The sequence below is a fragment of the Archocentrus centrarchus genome, chromosome 16, assembly GCF_007364275.1.
Source record: "Archocentrus centrarchus isolate MPI-CPG fArcCen1 chromosome 16, fArcCen1, whole genome shotgun sequence".
Lineage (NCBI taxonomy): Eukaryota > Metazoa > Chordata > Actinopteri > Cichliformes > Cichlidae > Archocentrus > Archocentrus centrarchus.
The window spans coordinates 3,887,671-3,910,614 of NC_044361.1; the positions used below are offsets into that span (position 1 = coordinate 3,887,671).

Genomic DNA, 22,944 nt, shown 5'->3' on the forward strand with positions numbered 1-22,944 from the left:
AGCAGATGGAAAGTATTTGAAAGTGATGTCCTTAAGAAATAGGAAGAAATGCAGCAAAGACTGAACATGAGGCCTGATGGAATGGATGGAAATTACTGAGATCACATGGTGGAAAAGAAGGACTTTAAGCAGCTGGATAAAAAGCTCAACCCAATATAGAAAATCCCAGGCAGAAAATATTTTTCACTTTTATTATGTTACAATCTTGTGCAGCTCCTGCAGAGTTACAGGGTGAAGTTACTTTAGTTATTGTTAAATTAAAGCATTCAGCAGATATTTAATGTTTTTACTTAAAATTTCCAGGGAAAACTCTGCCTACACTACTTTTGTGCTTATATTTGACTTATGCTTTGTCAACACTATTGCACTGTAATTCTGCTGCATTCTTGCCATATATACAGCATTTATGTTTGCAGCTCTTTCATTAAATTGCGGCACCTGTTTGTCTTTCATTTCACCATTTCTCAAATTATTTAAACTTTTAACAAAATGTGTAAAAACTAACAAGTTTAATTTTTAATGTTTTTTGTCATTTTGTATGCTAGAATATGCTTGAACACAGTGAAATGAGAATATGCAGCTTACATTTTCAAGAAAATTCAATAAAAATGCACCAACTGTAAAGCAGATTTGCACATGAAGCAAATCTGCTTTACAGTTGGTGCATTTGCACCTGAAAAAAAAAAAACACAAAAAGCTGAAAAAAATTTTGAGATCATTTGAGTGAGAATTGGCTGCTATTAGACTACAATTTTATTGTTTTGGGATACCCCGTTTAAAGAAATGAAGGGTGGCTCAAGACTTTTGCACAGTACTGTAAATCTCGCAGAGTTGTGACATCATGAACTAGCTGCAGATTGTTGCAGGCTAATGCTTATAGATAGAAAAATGCTCAAACCCCACCCTGCCCCTCCTCCAGCCTGGCCTTGGCGCAGCACATGGCGGCTGCTGACATCATCACTAACGAGTTGATGTCAGATGGCAGTTTGTCAGGCCACTAATGAGGAGCTAATTGCCAGTTTCCAGGGGAAATGGGAGGTGGGGGTGGGTGATGCTGGTGTCTGCTGTTGGGTGGAGGTTGAGGGTGTTAGAAGGAGGTGATTGTAGTGATCAAAGAGGACCCAGAAGCCAAGAAAGTGCAAAGGATGGTGACGTAAGAACAAATGGGCTAAAATAAGAAAAGAAAACTGTTTCAAACACATGAATCCCACATTTACTTTCACAACACATTTTATGGACTTTGGTGATAAAACTTTAAACAAGTAGACACAAATGTTGGTACATGTTACATTTGTGAGTGAAATATTTGATAACTTCATGATGCCCCAGAAAGTTTGATTTTGGCACAGGAACTATCTGAATTTAAAAATAAATAATAAATACAAATTTTGTATTTGTTTATTCTATTTATTTTTTTAATTCTTAGTTTATTTTTTTTCAGAACTATTTTTATTAACTATTTTATTATCATAACAAGTGTTTTCTTTACAGTGACCAGTAGCAAAAATATCTAAAAATAAAACTGTGGGTGCTTCAAATCAGAGCAGTTCTCAGAGCCGACCACTCTCACCCTGGGCACAGACTTTTTGACCCTCTCCCCTCAGGCAGGAGGCTACGGTCCATACGGACCAGAACCTCCCGCCATAAGAACAGTTTCTTCCCCTCTGCTGTTGGACTCATGAACAATTACCCTAAGACTGTTACCACCACCCTCCACAAACGCTGATGACCCTATGTCTATGCACCTGTCTGATTGCACTGATGTACATATTAGTGGAATATAGTCTACATTCTTCTATCTTTTAATTAGTCTCTGCACTGTATATTTTGTAATTTTGTAATATTGTGCTATAGTTATAGCTCTAATATCTCTGTATATTTGCAATTTGTATACTTGTATATTGTCTTATAGTTTTTATACTTATTTGTTTCTTTCTGTAAGCACGAAGTACCGCAGCAATTTCCTAATGCTGTGAACCTGTTCACCCATATGGCAATAAAAACCTTCTGATTCTGATTCTGATTCTGATTCTCACACAATCCAGCAGAGGGAGCCATCCACTACAGAAATGGTAGTGTGTTCCCACACACAGGCAACATCTGCTCAATTATTTAGTAATGCCTGTACTTAATGGGAGCGCCATTATTCAATAATTCAACAGACGCAAGAGAATTTTAGCAACAGAGAAAAAAAGGCTGCTGTCCAATTAAGCAAACTTTGTAAATAAAAGACGCATTAACTAAAATTAAGAGAAGTATCAATAAGCTGCCAACATGAGGCATCAAACAGCTGATGGAGAAGCTTATGGTAGCTGCAAAGATCATCTTTAAAAGACGTTAAAGAAAGCGGAGACACGGTAAAAGAAACAAGATTTACTCGATTGATTTTTAAATTTACAATAAAATAGGAATTTAGTTTCCAGCCAGACAGAACGCATGAGTTTAGAAAACCTGAAATGTTAATGGCTGATAACATTGGCTGCAAGATGAAACATTGTACCTTAATTATTTTTAACTGAAGAATAACTCAATAAGAAAAACAATTTGGCTGAATGCATTTCTTAATTACCAGATAGATCTCAGGAAGCTCTGACTCACTGCAGTTAAAGGCTACGAGGGAAAATGTGACTCAGGGAATATCTAGCCTGCACAAAGACATTAAAACAACAGTTTGTGTTGAGAATTATTTATAGTAAAGGGGACCTATTATGCTCATTTCCAACTCCATATTTTTATTCTTGGACTCTAGAAGCTTTGCATGATTCACAGTTCAAAATAATCCTTGTTTATTCATACTGAACATTTATGCAGCCCTACAGTCCACCCTCTGTCTGAAAGAAGCAATTTTAGCTCCTTTCGTCCTCCTTTTGAATCATTTTTCTTGTGATCAGCTGCCCAAACAAGTTCTAAACTTTTGGTGGGCGGAGCTTCTGATGATTGGATGATAGGAATGGTTCCATGATAACCACTTGCATATGTGCTGAAACATTATTTCAAACTTGGCCATGTTTAATATGAGGATCTCCTGTTCTGACAGTATAGATATCAATGAAAATCAATTATTTATTTGTTATTAGTTGGGCCAAAAAGGCTATCATCAGTATATATATATATATATATTTTTTTTTTTTTTTAGAATCGAGGATACTAAAAATCTTTCACTTAAACCCAAAAAGAAATAATCTGATTGGCTGAGTTAAACAGCAATAGGCAGAGCCAGGGAGCCACAGCTCTTCAGACCAATCACAGCGGGAGATTGTCCTCATACTTAAACAGGACATTAAGGCAGAAGCATTTCACAGTGTTACACGAGTTTCATGAGATCTCATTCAGTTCAGATAGATCAAGTCAAGGTCAGTAAAATATGAGGAATGTGAGGTGATTATTTTAATATTAAGCACACACTAGAGCATGCTTCCACTTTCCCTCTTGTCCTTTTCGCTGGGCTTCAGTTTGGCCTTTTTTGCTTTTTCACCCACTGAGCTCTAATAACCAATGACGTTATTTCTGCCTCCTGGTAACTCAGTATTTTGGTGTGTGTATTTTATCTTTTCATTTGGATATTCATGGTTTCCACTGTTTATTGCTTATAACATGGTGTCAGGACCAGTACAATCTCTGTCTCTGATGTTTGCTGCATATATTAATACAGGAGCCAGACATGTGACATGGGATGATACTCACATTCAAGCTTGTCCTCGGGGCGCCCCCCCTCTAGCAAGGAGAGGTAACACACAATGTCCTTAAGCTGCACTGCATCCTGAGGCCTGGGCAGAGGAGGTGTCTTCAGAGGGGTGGAGTTGCCTTTGATCAGCTTCAGTCCTGTAGGAAGAACAGATGAAAGGTTAAAACATCCTTCATAACACCTGTCAGGTTAGCCAAGTAACCTGCAGGGTTAGGACATCTCATATCAGTCATACGCTCAGGTTAGTCGCTGGTGAGTAGTCTCTAGGGATGGCAATATTTCAACCCTATCACATTGTGTTTAATGGTCACAACCGATATAGTCATTTACAGCCTCATAATTTGGCTTTAAAGAAACAGGTTGACACATTTTTCTCATACTGTACATTGCTGCAACTCTGCTTTTCACTCTGTTGTAGCTCCTTTTAAGGTCCCACCCTCCTCTGAAAGGTCAGCTGATCCAGTGAAGATGAGACTTTTACTGGTTACATACATAAATGGCACAAGGCTGAGTTAATGTCAGAGCGATAACCTCTGCGTTTGTGAGTACTGGAGAACTGCGCTGGTTAGAAAGCTGTACAGTTAAAAGAAAAAAAAAGAAGGTACAGATGTCTACACAAAGCCTTGCACACAAAATTTACAGCAGTCAGACCCAAGCAGACCCTTGCATACGCACAGAAACTATAACGCCCTGCAGAAGTCACATTATAGTACGTCATACATACATTATAGTGAAAATACAATGTTTAGAAAAACCACAACCAGCTACAGCTGTTTGTTTTTTCCCCAGATATAAAGCTGGGATTTCAGCAGTGCAGAGAAGCAGGTTAATGATGGTTTGAAAGTGACGGCTGGTTTACACCTAAATGGGTTGTGTTTCATTCAATATGCCGTGTCCGTACCACAGTTTGAAAACAAAAACAGAAAAATATGCAAATGAGAACAAATTTACTGGAAATTTGGCAGCATTAAAATGCAGCGTGAGCAGAGAGGGCAGGACCGAGGCGAACACACGGTACTATTAACATTAAACAAATAAATAGGCTGTGTTTCTTCTGTTATGGGAAAACTGCCATCACATTAAAATTCACAGAAGTGACTCAAATCTGTACGACTGTGGTAGGAGTGTGGGTCAAAACCAGCATTACAAAATGCTTCAGAAAAGCATGTGAGCATATGTCCTCAGACAGGAGCAGTGGGATTGGGTAACTTTAACAATAATGACTCCATAATGAGCTAACATCCCTCCCGTGGGTGGATGGATGCCACAGGCCGTCGCACACAGTAAACTGCAGAGAACTCTGGGTCTTGTAGGAATCAGTGACGCACAATGGCACGTGACCATAAACAGATGAGTGTCATTATATAAGACAAAATTGGATGCATCAGAAAAACGTGTCCCCTGTGAATTCATTCGAGATCAAGACTATTGATGACACAATGGAGTAATGTGGAGGCAGCAGCAGACTACCAGGTGCGGCCTGAAGGCTAAGATTTAATTTTACCTGTCAGTACCTGTTTCAGACCCTCAACTATAAACAGGAAATAAGTTGTGTGACTTTCTTCTTTAAAAATGCATCACTTGCACACTCACATGCACACAAAGGGTGATGGGAGGGCTTATAGCTAACAAACTGGAATCAATAAAGGCCTGTTGGCACACTCACACATGCTGCAGTGATCCAGTTTCACACAACCTCTGTGTGCTAAATGGGACAAACAATGTAATCAAATGCTGCGTGTACAAAAGATCATGATATGAGTTAAATAACTTCAACTATATTTCTGGTTATTTTCTGTTACCCATTTCCAGCTAAACTGATTTGGAGCCTATTCCAGCTGTCTCAGGGCAAGAGGCAGGGTGCACCCTGTTCAGGTCGCCAGCCTGTTGCAGGGCTAACACGTAGAGACAGACAACCATTCACACCTACGGGCAATTTAGAGCCACCAATTAACCTAACCCCAGTAACTGCATGTGTTTGGACTGTGGGAGGGAACCGGAGTACCTGGAGGAAACCCACACAGACACGGGGAGAACATGCAATGATGCACGATTATCCATTTATTTTCTAATGCACTACTAGCCGACCAAGTATTGGTAACAATATAGATTTTTTAAAAAGTCCCCAGATTCATTTATAGAATGAAAGTTTTTACTGCAAAGGAACTTCAGTTCTGCTTGATCCTCATGAGGAAAGATTTCAATTTCCAGGCACCAAATAAGACCAGAGACTGGGGAACATTTCTTTTACTTTTCTGTAATGAACTCATTTTCTCCTGCGGTTCAACAGCAGAAAAAGCTCTCAGTCTTGCTAAGGCAAAAAAAAAAAGGAAAAAAAAAAGGAGCTATTACATTATTTTAACAGCACTTCACATCAAATTTACTGATCACTAAAGCCCACACACTTCATTTTTAGCTATTGTTAATCTTACAGCAGTTAGAAATAAGAAGCACTCAAGAATGCAAACCTCCACCAAAGCAGCTCGCTCAGCATTTACTTTGAAGGGAGTAGAATTTTATTTTGTATTCATTTTTTTGTTCTTTTTTAAATGCACTTTATTAAAAAGTTTGCAGTGAAGTAAAAGCAGTTGCAAAGTGCAGACTTTTATTATTTGCTCTGTTGAAACCCCATTTTAATATACTTGATGTGATTTTGAGTATAATTATTTATTAATATTATTATTTTATTTATGTGGATTCGTTCTCTTTCTCGTGACAATCCTTTCTTTAAAGCTGTAACACATTTTAAGGTCACCTTGAAAGAAATGCAGATGTGAAATATAAAATTGAGATCAGAGGTCAAATGTGACGCGATATTTAGATGCGAACTGTATTGTGATATTGAGACTCCCCATATGCCCGCATCATTGCCTAATGAGTGTTTGAAGATCTCGGTGGATGTAACCCAAATTTTAATGGACTGATCTTAATTTTATATTTCACATCTGCCTTTTTCAAGCTGACCCCAAAATATATCTTTAAAGGATTGTCAAGAAAATGAGCTGCCTAGTTAGCTAGAAATATACAGTAGTTGTACTATTATATATAATACTAAGCTCAAGTTATTCATGTCTGTTTTTTTTAAAAATCAATACCTATTATCCATAATGTTTGTGTAATCAAAGTAAACATCGGTCATGCTGCCCTGGTTTTACTGCTCCACAAACTTCTTAAACTATGTTTATAATAAAAAAGAACAAAGAAAACAAAATTAATATGTACAAAATAAGTAAATCCTGCCCAGAGCGTGATTTTATTTGCTCTGTGTGTGTTCATTTACAGAGCAGTCGCTCTTTCTATAAATGAAGTGATCTCAGCTGCACACCTGTAAACCTTCAGGACCAAATCTGTCCACAGGCAGACCCACAGATGTATAAATACCTGCCATTAAATCTTGTTTATGGGAAGAGAAAATATTTCCGAGGGCTGCTGTTCCTTTGTTTTTTCTTTGGTCTGCTGTGCTAGTTTATGATTGCTAGTTTATGATTGCTAGTTTATGATAAAGTTACTTAAGTTTTCCTTTTGGACCAATTACACATGAATCAGAGTGAGAGCAGAAGATGAGCTCTGGCAGCTGCTTCACAAACACACTGTTACTGCTTACTGCTCAGTCACACTGTGTGATATCACACTGGAGAAATAGACTGAACATTATGGTTATACATGTTTATTGTTGGGTTTATGAAAGCCATAAACTAAGATTACATCATTTTTATTATAGTTTATTAGAGGAAACCTGCTTAAATTACCAATTTGAAATCCTAATATTAGAAGTCTAATAAAAACAAGGGTCTACTTTGCAGATCCCTACAATCCACCCGCCCCTCTGTGAGCAGAACAACCTTATCTAGTGACAGCTAGAGAGCCCGGTCACTTGAAGATAAAACATATGTTGGTTTTTAGCGCTCGGTGACACGAGACAGACGTGATTATTAATTGTCTGAGATTGTAGGCAGTTAACGAGGTGCCAAAGCCAAGTGGCAGCGCAGGAGGATGCTGTCTGAATGAGGACTGATCTGAAGTGTTAAATATTATTTTAATATCAGTTAGTCATTACCACACACAAATGAGACATTACTATAATACTATAAACAAACAAAACTATCGCCAAGACAATTGGCAGCCTCTACACTACAATTTACAGAGAGTGCCACTGGGCTGGACTTGGCAACAAACTGGAGAAATTGTCCAACGCCACAAACAGAGACAGTAATGGTGCAAAGGAAGAGAAAAATGATTCATTTTATATATTGGCAATAACTTTTTCACTGTGCAGCAGAGAATAATTGACACAACACAAACTGCAATGTTTTCTTACACATAGCACTGACTTTAAAACACCAGCATGCTGTTTATGAACTGAGGGCATCTCAGGAAAAAGAATTTCTTTTCTACACGTACCAGAGACTCGAGGTCTGTCAGACGATGAGGGACTGGGTTTGGGTCCCTTGTTGCTAAACGACATGAAGAGGTGCTGACAGAACTCCTCGGGGAGTTCACTCTCCAGGAATGTTTGCATGAAGACTTTAAAGCCCTGGAAGTCGATCTCCTAAAAACCAAGAAAGAAATGAGATAAAAATGAGAGATCTAGTTGATGACTTCAGATTTCAGTGAAATACAGATGATCTTCAGTACCATATTTTCACTTTTTTGCAAAATGTTGCAAAATTCATGTTGCACATTTCTGCACTCAGAAGGATGCCTGAGCTGCTGTTTGGCTGTGGGCAGCAAAGATCTATTTTAGTGGAGTTTCTGAGTTTTGCAGCTTCTTCTATTTATTGCACTGTATGTGTTTTTACACCAAGTTTAAAGACACATCTTTGATGACCACAGTTGACCGCATCACTTTGCTCATGCACATGGTTATTAGCCATCCACAGAACACACTCTAAGGCCCAGTTTCCTGTACAGGGATTATGTCTAATCCTGGACTAATTATTTTTCCTATTTTGGTCTTCATTGACTTTTTCCTTTCAGTCTAGGACCATGCTTAATCCATGACTGGGAAACCGGCTGTAAGTGTTTAATATTTTCCTGTAAGTGGTTGCATTTCCTCTAGAAATTCCTCCAATCCTTGAGAGAGTTGAGTTATTCAGTGATTAGCAAAAACTATAAACACACAGCAAACCAATACATAATAAATTAAGAGGCAGCAGTTACCTGGCTGAGGATTTCCTGTTTCTACAATCCGCAGCATTGAAGAAAGAAAGAATCACAACATGTTCATGGATGCATTGTGAAGTTATAATACTTAAAATACACAACATATTCATGTTGCACATGTACATAAACTTTGTAAATGCAGATCCAATTATTTGCCGCCAAATCAGCTGAGTATGTATCTTTTTTAGTTGCATGCATGCATTGATGTCGTCTGTCTGCATTTGTGTGTTTAAAATCTCTTGCTCATGTGTTAGGAAAGAAATGCTGATACGTGTGATGTGTGGTTGCTGTTGGCATTGTCTCAGTCAACAGACTATAAAGTACGTGTTATATAATCCAGTATAAACTGAACATACCTCCTCTGGATTGTATTTAGCCAACACACCATCTCCATGGAACTCCTGCAGCACATCCTTCAGCTTCTTGGTTGAGTCTAAGAGAAAACATTCAGGACATGTTTTACTCGTGTTTTGTTTTATATTTGATCGATGTCTACATAACGTTATTATATTATACAGTTCAAAGCGGCTCGCATCATTTTACTGCAAGTGATTTTCTTGTTTTTCGTCTGGTTTCACCCTGGCTGCAATACATCATTTTCCTGTACCCACACTGTGGATGCACCTCTGAGCGCTGCTGTGGCACCCTCTTTGTATTGCAGCTATAACTTGATGTCCCCCACCCCCCCCCCAAATGTGAGTCAGAGCTGTGCAAATGTACCCTACATGTACCCAACACTAATGAATGAAACATGACTTAAGATCTTTTAGAAGCTTTTGTGATATCAGCCATTATTCAGGGCTTCAAAAAATATATAATCCTCATTTAACGCAACCACAAACTGACCAAAACCTTTAACTGGACACGTAAGCAAACAGGTACATGGGAGGCAAATGTATAAGTGCATCAAACCATATCTGTGCCAAATGCAGTGCAGGAGTTGAGACCGGGGGAAAAAACTTGCCTGTCTTTATAATAAAAACACAACTTCCAACTCCCATAAAGTTCAGAAATAGTGTACTAAAGCTGAGAACATCCAAATATCAGTTTTATTACAAGCTTGGTTTGATCATGAGTTGTCAGCAGCGAAGTGATGGACCATTGATGAAAGATGCAGGCCGTTTGGCAAATAAATTATTACTCAAATAAGCATATAATAAATAATCAGGTAAATTCTACTGAAACTTAAAAATTATGGTAAATTGTTCATACCATATGATTAGAAGATGCATTGCTGCAGTCGAATTATAATATACTTTCCATTAAGGGAAATCTAAGCAAATATTTACTGCTCATTACTTATTAATAGCTAATCTCTGTAGAGCCACTGGCTGTATAGGCAAGCACAGATGCAGATGCTTGGCTGGCATTGATAACTGAGGCTGTGGCTGGATGTGGTTATTGCTCAGACCTCACTCTCTGCTCTTTATCTGCTGCATATGTCCAGTTGTACACCCAATACAATCTGCAGTACTTCTATGATAGATATGCCACAGATACACAAGCTACCGCTACATGCAGGTATTGGTACATCCATTGCAGACCAATGTATCACAACCAGAAGCAACGTCGGCAGCGGTTGGAGAAAAGCTGTGTGAACTGTATCCGCTCTTGTTATCTCTCTAAATGTAAAATCCACTTTTACTGTGGTCACAGTCAGTGGTGGTCTAGTATATAATACATCATACAACTTTGCCCAGTATGGGTCATATGAAACGTAAACCTTATGTGAGGCAACACAAAAGCAATCTAGAAAAAAAAAAAAGCAAAGATTATTGTCATTTTCATGAAAGAGACAAACTGAAGTAATATGACCACAGTTGCTCATTATTTTCATTCTCTGTTTAAGCACTCAGCTCTGGACGAAAATAACTTCATCAGGCAAAGATTTGCTGTGATAATTACTGCATGCTACAGAGAGTTTATGAGCCCTGCCGCTGAATCAATTTGCTGCGCCACAGATACCAGGTTCTAATGGTAGTGAAGTTAATTTTCTCACATACCTCTCTAAGCACAAACTGGTGTCTGCTCATTACAAATTACATTAAGGAGCTTTTTTAAGTTTGTGCTTCGCATAGGCTAACTTTCCTCTCCCTCTATGCAGATGTAACAGGCCTTCGAAGGATATTGTTTATATAAATACAAGGAAAAAAAAAACTGTTCACCATCAACTTCAGCAGATGAATATTCAGTCACTGGCCACATCATTAGGTCCACCTCTTAAATCGATCATTAACACACCTATCGAATCAACCAATCACATGGCAGCAACTCAATGCGTGCAGGCATGGAGACGCGGTGAAGTTCAAACTGAGCATCAGAATGGGGAAGAAAGGTGATTTAAGCACTTTGAATGTAGCATGGTTGTTGATGCCAGACTGGCTCAATATTTCACTGCTGATTTTCTGGGATCTTCCCACACAGCCATGTTTATGGTTTACAGAAAATGGTCCAAAAAGAGAAAATATCTGGTGAGCGGCAGATTTCTGGGCAGAAATTCCCTGTTGATGCCAGAGGTCATAGGACAATGGCCAGACTGCTTTGAGCTGATAGGAAGACAAAAGCTACTCAAATAATTACTCATTACACTCAAGATATGCAGAAGAGCATCTCTGAATGTACAAAATGTCAGACCTTGAAGCAGACGTGCTTTAGTCTAAGAAGACCACAGTTGGTGCCGCTCCTGTCAGCTGAGAACAGGAAGCAGAGGCTACAATTCACACGGGTTCAACAAAACTGGACAACTGCTCTGAGTCTCGATTTCTGCTGCAGCACTGGGCCAGAATTTGGTGTACACAACATGAAAGCACGGCTCCATCCTGCCTTGTATCAGTGGTTCAGGCTGTTGGAGGTGGTGGTGTAATGGTGTGGGTGATATTTTCTTGGCACACTTTGTGCCCCTTAGTACAGATTGAGCATCACTTAAACACAACAGGCTAACTCTTTACCGGAGCATTGTTGCTGAGCATGTCCGTGCCTTTATGACCACGTCGCAAAGCTTAAATCTGGTTTCTTGAATATGACAGTGAGCTCACTGCACTCAAATGTCCTCCACAGTCACCAGATCTCAGTCCAACAGAGCACCTTTGGGACGTGATGGAACTGGAAATTCAATCTGCAGCTACTGTGTGATGCTGTCATGTTGAATTGGACCGAGATCTCCGAGCAGTGTTTCCAGCACCTTGTTGAATCTGTGCCACAAAGAATTATGGCAGGTCTGAAGGCAAAAGTGGGTCCAATCCGGTACAAGTCAGGTGTAACTAAAATGGCCGGTGAGTGTGTGCTTGTCTGCTGGAGCATCTGAACTGAAGAAATATTTGTAGAAATAGAACCAGAACCCACAGTGAGGTAACCTGAGCAGCCCGGCTTATGTTGCTGTTCATTAAACTGCTGAGCATGTCTCAGATTCATAATCAGCTGTTGTGCTGAGAGCTTAGCCTCGCAGTTAAGGAAGGGAAAATATAGTTAAAAAAAAAAGTTGCTCAAACATAATTATATTTATAAATAAATGTGCATAAATAGAACTTGGCAAGAAAAACCCCCCAAAGATTTTAAATTAAATACCTCCAAAATATCAGACCTCACATACAGTAGATCTATTTCTAAAGCCATCAGTTACAATAAAAGAGCTTGGGCCACTACCTTATTTTACCACACTGTCGACTCTGAAGGAAAGATATGAAAATCTATGTGTAATTGCTAATAACAGCCGGTATTCTGTGTCTATTTGCATGTGCATCTGAACTCCCTCTCCTCTCTCATCACCTCCTGCATTAATGGCTTTGGATCTTTGATTTTCTCACGACGCATTTTACCAATACAGACTAGAAATAAACAACCCACACTGAACTGACTGCGTGTCATCATTATTGACCATCTTTATGAGCACACCATCTACGCAAAACCATTACTGAGCAGAGTGATTATGCATCCGCTGCCTGTTACATTCAACAGGCACAGCTGAATTACAGTGCGTTTTCCCAATCAGGGTAATGGTTTAACCATTCGGTGGCACACAATAATCAGAAGAACAAAATTAATGTTTCTGAGGTTCATAAACACTCATGATTTTCTTTACCTTCTGCGGTAAAATAATTGCACTTCTGTTAAACAGCTCACTGCCACATAACTTGCATTAGCAAATCTAATATATGAATAGGAACTCTTAATTGTTGTGAGCCAGATCTCCGGTGCCCGCCGAGGCACGCAGCCATTAAAGTGTTATGAAAGCGTGCACTCCTCACTTTAATGAGAATGAAGGGGGAGATGCAGTGCAAGGCAGCTAAAAGAAGAGATTAGAAAGGAAGGTGAGGGCATGAGATGTCTATTGTTATAGCTCAGAGAAAGATATGTTTTAATAACCCGTAGCTGCAGTGTGCACAGTAGCCCCGAGCTCATTGAAACATAATTATCCAAAACTTGTCTTGCATACACACACAGCCACATGTGTGCACTGTGTCCCTTTTTTCATTATGCTTTCTCCCTTTTATTCTATTTTGAATTATTCACATTTCAAATCCTAATCAAAATATTTGCAAAACACAGAAAAAAAAAAAAAAAAACTAAAACAAAGAGCGAAGGACCCACTTTCCAAAAAGAATAAGGAAAATTCCTCAGAATAAAGAACGATGTCGGCTCCAACTAAGAGCAGTTAAACCAAGTGAAAGGCTGGATCAAGTGTTAAGATTAAGAGAAATAATATTCAAACTGAGAGCAAATGAAAGAAGGAATGGTTTCAATGACTGAAAGACGTCTTGTTTGGCACTGAAAATAGCTACTATAATGTTACACAAGGACACTTCATACAAAATTACTTAGGATCTAGAAACACTGGACACATAACTATTCTTCTCCACAGCGAGTTTCATAATTTGCTTCCCTCTAAATGATTTAATGCGACTGTTGTTTGTATCTTCAGACTCTGTCCAAAACTACGTGTGGGTGGTGCGCAGCATCCTGCAGTCAGCCTGCCAGGTATCATCACATTTTCCATTCCTGGTACCGTTTCAAATGACGAAACGTGTCAACATATTGGAGCGTAACATAAACTGCAGGCATCCAGAGGAGCGCAGTCTGCTGAGCAGGGAAGCCAATTGTTGGGCTGCAAATGAATCAATCGTAGCTCACCACAAAGATTAAACGCCTGAGCAGCTCGAGCTTTCTACACGAGCAAGACAAGTTACAACGTCAAAATTATAGAATTAGAACACCGGACGTTCACCACAGCGGATTTAACTGCACTGCAGTTTATACTAACAGATCCACTGTTGCTGTTACCTCGATGGTTTGATGCTGTCAGAGACAGCGTGTGTTTGTGCGTGGTGTGCAGTGATGTTATGAGGAGGATTACTGAAGGCATGATGCTGAAGTCCTGCCAGCTTTCCAAGAACTTCGAGTGATGAAGCGAAAATTTGTCTCAACTCAAAACTCAAGTGTGAATTTGGGGGAATTAAATAAACAAAATACTGCTGAGAGTTAACGGGGAGATACTTAAACACGGTTGTTTTGCTTTCTTAGCAGAGAGTTAGAAGCAGAAAATTTCATCTTTGTGTATTTTGTGGAAAGGTCACTCCAGGATGTGTTGAGCCCAACAGCTTTAATGTTGGACCCTTTTAGAAAACGAGGTAGCCACCAGTTTGCAGAGATGAAATTCTTGTTTGGTTTTTAAAGAAAAATCTGTCTACTTGTTGCCAGGTAGAAACTAGTTGGTTTAAGAGTGACTTAAATACATTAAAAAAACACATTTACTTGAATTTGACTGCTTTGGTAATACTGAAAGGTATACATAGGTACTTTAGTTGCTGCCCCCTACTTACAACCTTTGTCATAAACCATGTTAAAGATGTACACAAACAGTTTACATGTATCAGCAGTTGATGCACAGATAATGATTTAATATGAGAACCTCATTCATAAACAGTGTTTTACACACAAATCTGGGATTCATCAAGAATGGCTTTCCTTCTCTTTTCTCTTTTTCCTTTCTAGGCATCAACCATTCAGAGGCCTTATTTAAGATTCATTGCCTCAGTTATTGCAGCCTCGCTTTGGCCAAAGCCAATTCTAGCCTGCCATGTTATAAATAACAGGTGGGCAACCCGAGTGAGACAAAGACCCAACACTATCGCAGCCAACTAGCAACCTGCAGGTTGCTGATTTGAGTCCTTGTTCATCTGGTGGCTTCTCCACTCTGACAGCATTTTTTAATGAGAAATTTAAAAAATCTGATCAAAAATTTAGAAGATTAATTCCAATTCATATGCAGGAACAATCAGATTGTTTCTACAGGCTAAAAAACAGTAGCCACTGTAGGATGAGGAATGAATTTGCAGAGCGCTGCAAATTCATTCCTCATCCTGTGCAGTTAATACACACACACACACACACACACACACACACACGCTTATACATTTTTATCAATAAAAACGCAACACTGTAACACACATCCACTGGAAAAGTTAATGCATGCCCACATCTGCAGGCTCACTTTCAGTGCCATGCAGCCGGGCAGAAAAGAAGCAATGGTGGAAAAATCTCCTATGGATTTAGCAGAAGTGACACTCATTTTCCAACCAAAACCACAGAAAGAAATGTCAGTAATGAGCTATCCTTACGTTCAAGTGTGAGGTTAACTAAGAGGGTTAACTGTGTTTGTAGAACTGATCACAGTAACAGGGTGTGCAGCCATCTTCAGACGTTAGAAATGGTGCGATTTTGTGTGATTTTTTTTTTTCCAATTGGCTGAAAAAAAAAACAACAGTTTTCCCAACTTTTAATTGGCTGGGCAGGAAGCCAGTTTGGGTGGGACTAACTCAACCCTGCCCATAACTAAAACCAGCCTAGTGAGTGACCAGGCTTTTGATTCTCATCAGTTTCCCACGATACACCTTGAGGTAAACATGCTTGCTTTTACAGAGAAATGTGGCAGTAACAGCAGTCACAGCAGTCACAGCAGTAACAGCAGTCACAGCAGTCACAGCAGTCACAGCAGTAACAGCTGTAACAGCAGTCACAGCAGTCACAGCAGTCACAGCAGTAACAGCAGTCACAGCAGTAACAGCAGTAACAGCAGTAACAGCAGTCACAGCAGTCACAGCAGTCACAGCAGTAACAGCAGTAACAGCAGTCACAGCATGCTGATTCCAAATACTGAGCGCAGGCTTTTTGATTTAGAATGATTCTGAATCACTAAGATATGCATGGTGTAAGAACAAAATTGGCAGGTGCATGCATTTTATGAATCCATCTGTACTTTTGCCTGCAAACCTATTTTCTAAGCACATAGTGCTGAATGAGGCCCAGTCTTCTTGTATAGCTCCTAGTAAGAGAAGTCAGTATTCTACAAAATACAGGTATAATTTTTAAAATAAAGTTATGAGAAATTACAGGAAATGTCCATGTACAAGCAAAAATATTTTAGCAAACTGTACAAAGACAACAGAACCTAACACAGAAAGTCCTAAAAAACAACAAAAAAAGGGGGCATAGTTACATATCTAATCTCTTTTATTACACAAAACATTTCTGTTTCTTCACAAAAAATATTTTCATTCCTACACCCACTCAAAGATCAAGGTCAGCATTCAGCTTCAATGAAAACAGTAACTAGTGCTCTGATCGAAATGTCTCCCGTGATGTGAAAGTAAACAACGCAAGAGCATTTTCATATTTCATGTGCTCCTCTGAAGACAGCCTTCAGAGGGTTACCTGCATCTTCAGAGAAGTATAATTCATGCACTGATGCAAACCTGACCAGAGAAGCGTATTAATGGCAACTGTATTTATTTATCATCAAGAAACTGACTGGTTGATTTAACCTCAGTCAGAGTCCAAACATGTATAAAAGAGGCCACTGTGTAAATGACTCAGTCTGAGCTATATGCTGAGGCAAAATCCTCTTTGTGGACAGGCTTGATTCATTAAGATGTGACCAAATATTAAAACAAAGATTTTCACCTTAAATCCTGCAATCAGAATTTAGCAGACAAACCTTTATGTGTTCATTCAACACACACACACAAAAAAAAAAAACCAAGGAGTGGTGTGATTTAGACATGGTTGCCACAAGTCTCCTTGCTAAGGAAAAGCAGAAGGAAAGGTGAGGGGGAATGATTACTGCTGTTGGGTGACATGGTGCTGGCTTTTTGGAAGACTGGGCTTTAGTCCATCTCTGCAGCCTCTGCATTACTTAATGTCCCATAACCCTCTCTGGTTAGCCAAAGGGCTACATAAACTGGACATTGAATGTAGCTTCAAGCATTCCTGAGACATCAAATTAGAGTATTTCTACTTTAAAACATGGGAAAAAGCACGCATTAGAATTCAAGTCACCAACTTTTGACCAGGAGGCTTAAGTTCAAGTCTCCTCTGGAACCATTTTTAAGTTTCTCATTTTCTAACCGTGTAAATCCTCATCCTACAGGCTCCTGAGTCCAAGGTCAGTGATGTCACTGGGTTTGTGCCTTAACATAAACCCTTTGTTTAGGTTACAGCACCAGAGTACTAGGTAATATTTTGGTGCTGAAGATACTTGACTGCGGTTAGGAAAAGAAAAAACCCATCCATCCATCCATCCATTTTCTTCCGCTTATCCGGGGCCGGGTCGCGGGGGCAGAAGCCTAAGCAGAGAAGCCCAGGCTTCCCTCTCCCCAGCCACCTCCTCCAGCTCATCCGGAGGGACCCCAAGGCGTTCCCAGGCCAGCCGAGATACATAATCTCTCCAGCGTGTCCTGGGTCTACCACGGGGCCTCTTCCCGGTGGGACATGCCCGGAACACCTCACCCAGGAGGCGGCCAGGAGGCATCCTAATCAGATGCCCGAGCCACCTCAACTGGCTCCTTTCGATGTGGAGGAGCAGCGGCTCTACTCTGAGCCCCTCCCGGATGGCCGCACTCCTCACCTTATCTCTAAGGGAGAGGCCAGCCACCCTTCGAAGGAAACTCATTTCTGCCGCTTGTATTCGCGATCTTATTCTTTCGGTCACTACCCAAAGCTCGTGACCATAGGTGAGGGTAGGAACGTAGATCGACCGGTAAATCGAGAGCTTCGCTTTTACGCTAAGCTCCCTCTTCACCACGACGGACCGGTGCAGCGTCCGCATCACTGCAGAAGCAGCCCCGATCCGCCTGTCGATCTCCCGTTCCCTTCTCCCATCACTCGTGAACAAGACCCCGAGATACTTGAACTCCTCCACTTGAGGCAAGAACTCGTTCCTGAGCCGGAGATGGCACTCCACCCTTTTCCGGCTGAGGACCATGGCCTCAGACTTAGAGGTGCTGATTCTCATGCCAGCCGCTTCACACTCGGCTGCGAACCGTTCCACTGCGAGCTGGAGGCCCCCCCCTGATGAAGCCAACAGAACCGCATCATCTGCAAAAAGCAGAGATGAGACTCTGAGGCCACCAAGGAAGAAGCCTTCCGCCACCTGGCTACGCCTAGAAATTCTGTCCATAAAAATTATGAACAGAATCAGTGACAAAGGGCAGCCCTGACGGAGTCCAACACCCACAGGAAACAAATCCGACTTATTACCGGCTATACGGACCAAGCTCTCACTGTGGTTGTACAAGGACTGAATGGCCCGCAACAATGGGCCAGACACTCCATACTCCCGCAGAACCTCCCAAAGAACACCCCGAGGAACACGGTCGAATGCCTTCTCCAAGTCCACAAAGCACATGTAGACTGGTTGGGCAAACTCCCACGCACACTCGAATATCCTTGAGAGGATAAAGAGCTGGTCCAGCGTTCCACGACCAGGACGAAAACCGCATTGTTCCTCCTGAATCCGAGGTTCGACTAACGGACGCACCCTCCTTTCCAGCACCCTGGCATAGACCTTACCGGGGAGGCTGAGTAAGGCTTTTCTTAAGAAAAGAAAAAACATGAAACAAAACTCCTCCCTCCATAAGAATCTAATAAATATTAGAAAGTTAATTTTCTCAGATTACCAGGATCCTGTGTTCTGGTCATAGACTGTATAAAAAAGATGGAAGTAGCAAGCGTCGCGACAGGTTGAGCTGAGCAGTTTTGGTGTTGAAAGTGGACGTGATGAGTAAAAGGTTGATCTGAGGGACACTGCAGGCTCAAGGTTGGTCCACTTCAAAGCATACTTTTCATCCTTTTTGACTCTAATGGGGATTTATCAGAAACTCAATAGAAACGTGTTTCTAATGAGGCAAAGGATCAAAAGAGCCAGAGGGTCATTTTCTCATAGATTTCTATCTGACCAAACTTCTTTTTTGCAACTAGAGGAGTCATCTACCTGTTGGCCATTAGAGAGACTGCAGGCACTTTTGCACTGGCTTGTGTTTTCAGACCTTGAAGCTATATTCCTCTGCTGCCGCCCACCCTGTGTGGAGCTTGCATGTTTTTCCTTGTGCTGGGTATTCAAAATACATGCATGTTAGATTCATTGGTGATTCTAAATTGGCTATCTATGTGAGATAAAGCGGCAAATTAATGTGGCTTGTACTGTAAAAGCACTTTGAATGGTAAGATCAGAAGAGCCCCACATAAATGCCAGTCTGTTGCAGGTCCATCTTTTATATACAGGCTACTTTTTTAAGCTGTGCTTTAAGGGCATAGCCATCAAGCTGAAGCAGATAAGCTAGTAGAGACATTAACATAATCTCAACAGAAAATCTGTGCCATTTTTAAGCATAAGAGTTTAAATAGTGTGTTTTTAAAAACATTTCAGTTCCTAAACATGTCTGCTGTGTTCTTTTGAGGTGTCATTTGAAGATTTAAAGCTTATGTAAAATGTTTAACACTTAGAGCATTGTGGACCAGATACCTTTATGGCGACCTGACTGTGTAATGTCACCTTTTATTGTCCCTGAAGAAAAAGCACGGCCTCCTGAGCACAGAGGTAACCTGAGAGTAGCTCCTCTACTCACACTGAGCGTATTCCTGTAGCAAGGCGAACTCAGCTGGGGTCAGTGTGACCCATTTGTCCTGGCTGCTCATTGTGTTCAGGCCACGTCTCTATCCACCGTGCATTCCCTGTGCAGCAACACACAGCAGGGCGTCTCACACTGGAAAACAACAACAGACATCAAAACCAGCCCCATTAATAACCGCAGACATCTTTTTCTTTACATAATGTCAAAAGGCAAAGCTGGTTAGAGGCAGCAGCTATGTTGTTAAATTGGACACAATAGGAAAATATATTGTCTGTAATTAGAGGAAGAAAGCAAACGGTTTTCAGCACCTTTTACAGGAATAAAGAAACATTATTTTGTCTCCAGTCCTATGATATTATGAACACATTTTTGTCCGCCTGCCTGTTCCTCCTCCTGCAGCTGCCATCTCAACTAAAATGTTCCTTTTCCTCTGCTGGATCTTGGTGTTTTAAGCATTGAGATTCATGTTTGTCAGCCAGTGCAGGATGAATAATTTACAGTTTAAAACATGCTGCTACAAAATGCACCACAATTAAAAAATGATAGGGACATTTTTATATATAGAAACAAATCCTAGCAGCAAAAAACGCACTGGAGGAAGTGATATCCAGTTCCATATGTTCACACTCAAATTTATAAAAATCTAAACTTAAAAGTCAACCTAGGAAGTGCAATATTAGTGCTATATTCTAAACAAGAAGGAGCGCTTTGAGGCAACTTTCTGTTGTGATTTGGTGCTATATAAGAAAAACAGAAAGGGAACACAATGTCACACCTGAAATCTTCCTATCATTGCTTTTGTGGTTTTGGACAATGCATTTGGTTTCAGAAAATAAAGCCAATTAAGAAAATATATAATTGGAACATAGGTGTGAGGTATGTGTAGCATTTCAGGAAAGACAAGAAACCCTGAATCTAATGTAGGCTCAGCTGTTAGGCTTAGATCACAAAATGTTTGCAACAAGTGGAGGGGTATTAAAAAAAATCCTAATTTGGACGTTAAAAGAATAGAAAACCGCATTAGTGCTGCTTCCAAACATCATCCTGACTGGTTGCTATGAAGACGACATGATCGAGTTCAGGCTAAATGGGTTTTTGTAGGCAGGTGCTTCCATTTTTGAGCTGAATCCAATATCCAGGGTTTCAATGGAGGTAAATTAAGTGGCGTCAGTGTTTGTGCTTCACGGTACCTTTGTCTGCATTATAACAGCATTTAAAGCATAATGTCAAACAAAACATTTCAGAGTCTGCAGCTGATATAAAGCACTGAGGTGCACTTAGCAAAGGCAGAACACAGAACATCAATCACATGGAAAACAGAAGTGTGCAAACATTAATCTTTTACAGGAGAGCATTATGAACGTGGTTCAGGAGGATTATACGTCATATAAGAGAAAGGATAACATGCTTCACTGATTTTTGCCATTTAATTAAATACTGCATTGTCACGCTGACACACAAACATGTCGCTGAAGTTGTACCAGTTCATTCAATATCACGATTCTGCCATTCAGATCCGCATGACCTTTTGTTCCTTTTCATGTGTGTGGAATGAACGTGGATGCAATTGGATGTTTCTGTAGGTGTCACTCAGGCATCTGTGTGGGTGTGTGCATGTGTTTCACATCACCAGTGAAGCATTTGACCCAATTACTGAGAACTGAAAATCTGGATCAACAAGTGTTCATTCATGTGGATATTAACTGTGTGTGTGTTTGTGTGTGTGTGTGTAGGTATGCATGGCTGTGTGTATATAATATACATTGGTGTGCTTGTTATGAATTTGAATTTGTCTAATTTAGTCTGGACTCATGACAATGGTGGTGTGTGTGTGTGTGTGTGTGTGTGTGTGTGTGTGTGTGTGTGTGTGTGTGTGTGTGTGTGTGTGTGTGTGTGTGTGTGTGTGTGTGTGTGTACATCCAGAAAATCACCCTGTGCCAGTTACTATGCAGAGGTGATTGCCTAAATAAAGCCTATATAAATAATTGAGTGTCATTATTAGTATTATATACACTACAAGCCAAGATAAAGCAGCACGATATAAAACCACCAGTGCTGCTGCGTGGGAATCAGCCTCCCTCACATAAACTTTGATCTGCCTCAGGAGCTTAAACTAGAAATGCTCTACACTGTCTTTTCTAATGTTTTGCGCAGGCAGCAAAAAAAAAAGAAAGAAAAGGAGCTGATGGGAAATCTTGTTGTTTATCTCAGATCTCCACTGAGTCTAATTCCAATATAGAAATACTGTCTCAAATATAGTACTGGTGTGTGCAGTACATTCCTCCTTTGCACTGCACTGTAATCATCCTCCTTTCCGGTGTTGCCTAACTGCAGTGCATCCTCACAAAAACACTCAGCTGACATCCTCTGAACAAAACCCAGCTCTGCAAATGTTATCAGAAAAGCTTCATTGTGCTTTCATAGTGCAGTGAGGGAGATAACATGTGGATCCAAGTGTTACACCCCACTTGGAGACACCACTAATGCTTTGACACACAGAATCAGTAGGTAGTGGCTACTGCGACATGCAACACCATGAATTAGATGAGATTTCAATATGCCTCTCTCACCTGCTGCAGATCTGGAGTAAATCACCAAGACAGATGAGGGAGGAGTCCTTTGGGCAGACGTTTTCAGATGAAGCTTCTCACTCACATTCCTGCCGTGTCCTCCTCTGGGTCTTCTCTTAGCTGCAAGGCAAGGTGGGTGTTGTGTAATTAGATGGAGTGGAAGAGTGTGTATCTGTGTAAGGAAAAGAGAAGACGAAGGAGCAGCAGCACCCCTCTCTGCTGCATGTCAGTGTATGAGTATGTGGATGGTTTAGTGTTTGTTTTTCTCTGAGGCAGAGTCTGGTCAGAGCAGCATCGCTGGGGATGTGGGGTGGTGAGAGAGAGAGAGAGAGAGAGAGAGAGAGAGAGAAGATGAGGGAGAGCAGAATCATCCAGCGCTGCTCTGCCTGCAATGATCAGTTTCCATACTCCCGCTCACTCACGTCACATCCCTCCATCCCTCCCCTCCACTGCTTTGGTCCTCATCTTCCCCTCCCTCCTCTGAAAACCCGGAGGTCCTATGCTCTCTTGCTTTCTCTCTGTCTTTCTCATTTCCCTCCCTACTACTCCCCAATTCCCTCCTCCTCCTTCAAAGCGATCTTCACTCTGGTCACTGTGTCACGCATCAGCCGACCATATTACC

At 40.6% G+C, this 22,944-nt stretch overlaps 1 protein-coding gene across 1 annotated transcript in view; it reads right to left on the reverse strand.

Moving 5' to 3' along the window:
* Nucleotides 1–22,534, reverse strand: part of dgkb (diacylglycerol kinase, beta) — a 90,780-nt gene extending 68,246 nt beyond the window's left edge. Inside the window, exons 1-6 of the mRNA XM_030749685.1 lie at nt 22,323–22,534; nt 19,747–19,884; nt 9,205–9,281; nt 8,846–8,866; nt 8,087–8,234; nt 3,685–3,822 (exon numbers count right to left, since the gene is read on the reverse strand). Coding sequence (XP_030605545.1) covers nt 3,685–3,822; nt 8,087–8,234; nt 8,846–8,866; nt 9,205–9,281; nt 19,747–19,816 — 454 coding nt within the window. The 5' untranslated portion in view covers nt 19,817–19,884; nt 22,323–22,534. The remainder of the gene's footprint in view (nt 1–3,684; nt 3,823–8,086; nt 8,235–8,845; nt 8,867–9,204; nt 9,282–19,746; nt 19,885–22,322) is intronic.
* Nucleotides 22,535–22,944: the final 410 nt, after the last annotated feature.